At 39.7% G+C, this 3,794-nt stretch overlaps 1 protein-coding gene across 1 annotated transcript; it reads left to right on the forward strand.

Annotated features, from left to right (window-relative positions):
- Positions 1-897: 897 nt before the first annotated feature.
- TEOVI_000049600 (Trypanosome variant surface glycoprotein (A-type), putative) lies at positions 898-2,022 on the forward strand (the record flags this gene model as incomplete). Its single annotated transcript, XM_067223309.1, has 1 exon — positions 898-2,022. The coding sequence occupies one exon, from the start codon at positions 898-900 to the stop codon at positions 2,020-2,022; it is 1,125 nt and encodes a 374-aa protein (XP_067079410.1).
- Positions 2,023-3,794: the final 1,772 nt, after the last annotated feature.

A 3,794-nucleotide genomic window follows, 5' to 3' on the forward strand; every position in this document is an offset into this window, starting at 1 on the left:
TAAAAACAATGACGAAAAATATACGGTTTGAAAACAGTTCCAGTTGTAACTTCATCAACAAGCCATATATTTGGCATATATATATGAATATTAAACAGACTAAAGATATGTCTTATGTAAATAATACCTTAAAAACCTTTTTCATTGAGAAAAGAGGAAACCTCATCAGACATACACCCAACGATATTTCCTTTCATGGATCTATCCTATAACATAACAAGATGTTACAGGGATACTGCCGAAAAACGTAAGGATAGCAACAGAAGTAGCGCTTTTACGTATTGCCAGTCAAAACTTATACTTTAATCTAGCACTATGCGGCGGCGCAAGGAACGTTGTCCATACCAAAGTGATGTGCTCGCCACTCACGCAAAGAAACGGCGCCCCCAGAAACATTTCCGCCTAACCCCTGTAATTGCGGCACCGGGCTTTAATTACCCCTTCTACATATCCAACTGATAAACGCACTAATTCCATTACACAGGGTTCTTAAACTTATCCATTGAAACCTTGAAAACTTCGAGGATTAAGGAAGAAGCAGGACAAGCAAAAAATACAATGGTTTCGACTCTACAAGCGACGCTGCTAGCAGCAATTCTAACAGCAGCAAAGATGCAAAGTAGGCTGGCGCGGGGGGCAGTAGGACAAGGCTTGCTGAAGACAGCGTGGACGCCCATATGTGGCCTAACAGCGGAGCTGGGAACAATAGTCAATCAAGTTTATCACGACACGACCACGATATTATCGGATTATACAACGCTCAAATGACAGGCAGTCCGCAGTCGCATTTTTTCTCGCATTAAAGCCACTACAAAGGAGGGGACGGCAGCAATCCTGCTAGCAGAATACTTCGACCGCCGGGCATTCAAGGCAATAGACAACTTAAAAACAACAGGCATGCACGGAGCTACCGACGTCGCCAGGGCAGCCTCCTACCTAAAAGGCAGGATCGACGAAACGATGATGTTACTAGCTCAAAGCAGCAGCTCCACCAACAACGGCTGTTTGGTGAGCACGACGGCCGAGCAAGGCAAAACTTATTCGGCCAAACAAATTGATGGCGTCGGCTGCCCACTGGAGCTACAAGGCCTAACGGCTTCGCCCCGCACAACAGAGTACCTTGATACCACAGGCTACAAAAAACTGCTGTCAGGAACGGAGACCGGGAACACATATACTGCACCAACCGGCACCCACAAGTGCCATTTACTAGACGGAACCCCCACGAAGCTAGCTGCTACACAGCAGTTTACAAACAGCCATACACCGTTCGCAGGATACATTACGGTGACAACAGGAGGCGGCAACATAGTACTGGCAGCTCTGAACGATCTGAAAACCGCATCAACCGACCATATCAAGGCCTGGAAGCATGCGTTCGAGGCATCGAAGGCAGTGCCAAACTCCCAGATAATGGAGGCAAACAACGAAACAACGGCCCTGGACTCCCGACCAACCCTCGCAGAGGCTGTAATGAAGCCAACAAAGCCGGCCGCGACAGGCCAGAACCCCGACCTAACCTCAACGCTAACCTCGTACTTCGGAGGCAAAGATGCGGCGAAGCTAAAAGTGCTAACAGAGGCAATAAACAAAATGCAGATCCCTAAAGACGTAGCACAACGACAAAGCCAGATGCGCCTGGGGGATATATCAGACATCGACGAACTGTATAGTATTCTTACATACTACGGCATGCAAACCGCGCGAACAATCCAGGATCTGAGGACGCAATTAGATACTGCAAACAAGAAGAAAGATCCTAAATCAGCAGAAGAAAGGGAGAAAGTTTGCAATGCAGCAGGAAACGACGAAGAAAAATGTAAGGAACTAAAGGCTAAGGGGTGTGTTTTTAACAAAGATGGCAAAGATGGTGAAAAGTGCACATTGAGTGAAGATAGCAAAAAAAAAGTGGAAAAAGCAGTTGATAACCAAGCTTGGAAAGACGGGGAGAAAGAGGATATTGTGCATGGAATGAGAAAGATGCCTGAAAAAACTACAGAATGCAAATGTGAAGGAGAATAGTGCAAAGATTCCAGTTTTCTCTTCAATAAGAAATTTGCTTATGAGTATAGCTCCTGCTTTATGAATCCTCTAATATTTTAGAAATACATGGATGTTTTCTAAAATTAATGAAAGTTATGAAACTTGCTTGTTTGAAAGAATTTTTTACATTTGATATAATTAAACGCTTTCTCTCAATCATTTTAAATATTGAAAATTATTGAAAATATAAAAATTTTAGTATGAAGGCGGCCGATGGTTATAAAGTAGTAGGGTGATAAGTTATAAAAAATGCGTAATATTTCAATTTGCTAGCATTGTTTATTCTGGAATGTTTAACTGATATTATAATAGTGATGATAATAATAATAATGATAGGAAAGTGTTGTGAGTGTGTATATACTAATATTAGAGTAGTAATACAGAATGGTAAATTAAAATAGAGGAATTAAAAACAACGGCAAGTAAGCGATGAGAGCAAATGAGTGAGTTAGAAGAAGTGGAGAACTATCAGGATTATTATTGAAGAGGTCCAAAAAGGAAGAAAAAGAAAGGAATATTTGAATGTGAGTGCTTGTAAAAGATAAAAGACTACGGATATCATCATACTCAGGGAGATGATGGAGGGGACAGTGGCAGACACACAGAGTTTAGTGTTAAAGCCAAATGTATGTGCTATGTTACCCGCAGGAGCATTTGTAGAAAATTGAAAAAGTCCGAAAGATACCGATTTAAGTGACTGGGCGTGATCCGAAACGCAGCAGAATAAAATGATGCAGGGTGAGGGAGAGGTGATTGTGTTCTATATTTTACTCAACAATTGTTAGATACAAGAGGAAAGATTGCAGAAAATGTTTTTTAGCTTGGTTTCTTATCCTCATGTTCAGAAGAAGAAACGGGAAGAAATTGGGTAAGGGTGGCGTAATATAGGGGGCATCTTTTCATATATATTAATGATATCTAAAAGTTGTGGGAAGAAACATTTTATTGTTTGGAGAAGAATTTAAAAACTAGGAATACTAATGGATAATCCATGACGGCAGAATTAAAATAAGAATAAGGATTTTTTAAATAGCAAATATATGAAGAGATGAAGGAACTCTATGAAGTATAGAGGATCTTTGTTTATGTTACTTTATTAAAAATCGTTATACTGGTTAGAGATCAAAACGTTTGAATAAGCGATTAATTAATTAAAAAGTGGTCGGTTGACCAGCATATAGCAGGACAAAAAACAAAAAATCATCTTAAAAGAACTTTGTAGTCTCAAATTTCCAGGCATTAAACCTCTTTTGGTCTCAGAGTATGACGGCACGCGGCACAAGCATGGATGGAATTGTTTCTACAAAAAAGCATGCCTGTACTTTGTTATTCTAGAAAAAACAAGCATAGATGAAAATGTGGAAAATAGATACGACTAATAACGATAAAAGTGTAAATTATGATATATAAGGTTTTCGATGATAGGGAGAAATAACAGGATGAGATGATGAAGAATAGATGGGAATTTAATGAATGAGGGATGAAGATGTGTTGCAACCTTATAAATGGAGATAAATTAGAGTTTTGGATTACAAATAAATCTTTCACCTGCCAACAATTGGTTCTGCGCTACAAAAGAACGCGTCATATAAAAAGAAGTCAAGCAGCATTATCACACACAACAAAAAGACCATATATATCGAAAAATAATAATAAACAATAAACGGCGCGAAACTACCTCCAGATTTAGAACCAGCCATAACACATGAACTGCAAGTAAAAAGGAGGACAGTAATGCAGCTAATTGGAAA

The sequence above is a fragment of the Trypanosoma equiperdum genome (assembly GCF_001457755.1).
Source record: "Trypanosoma equiperdum strain OVI genome assembly, contig: ctg_182, whole genome shotgun sequence".
NCBI lineage: Eukaryota > Euglenozoa > Kinetoplastea > Trypanosomatida > Trypanosomatidae > Trypanosoma > Trypanosoma equiperdum.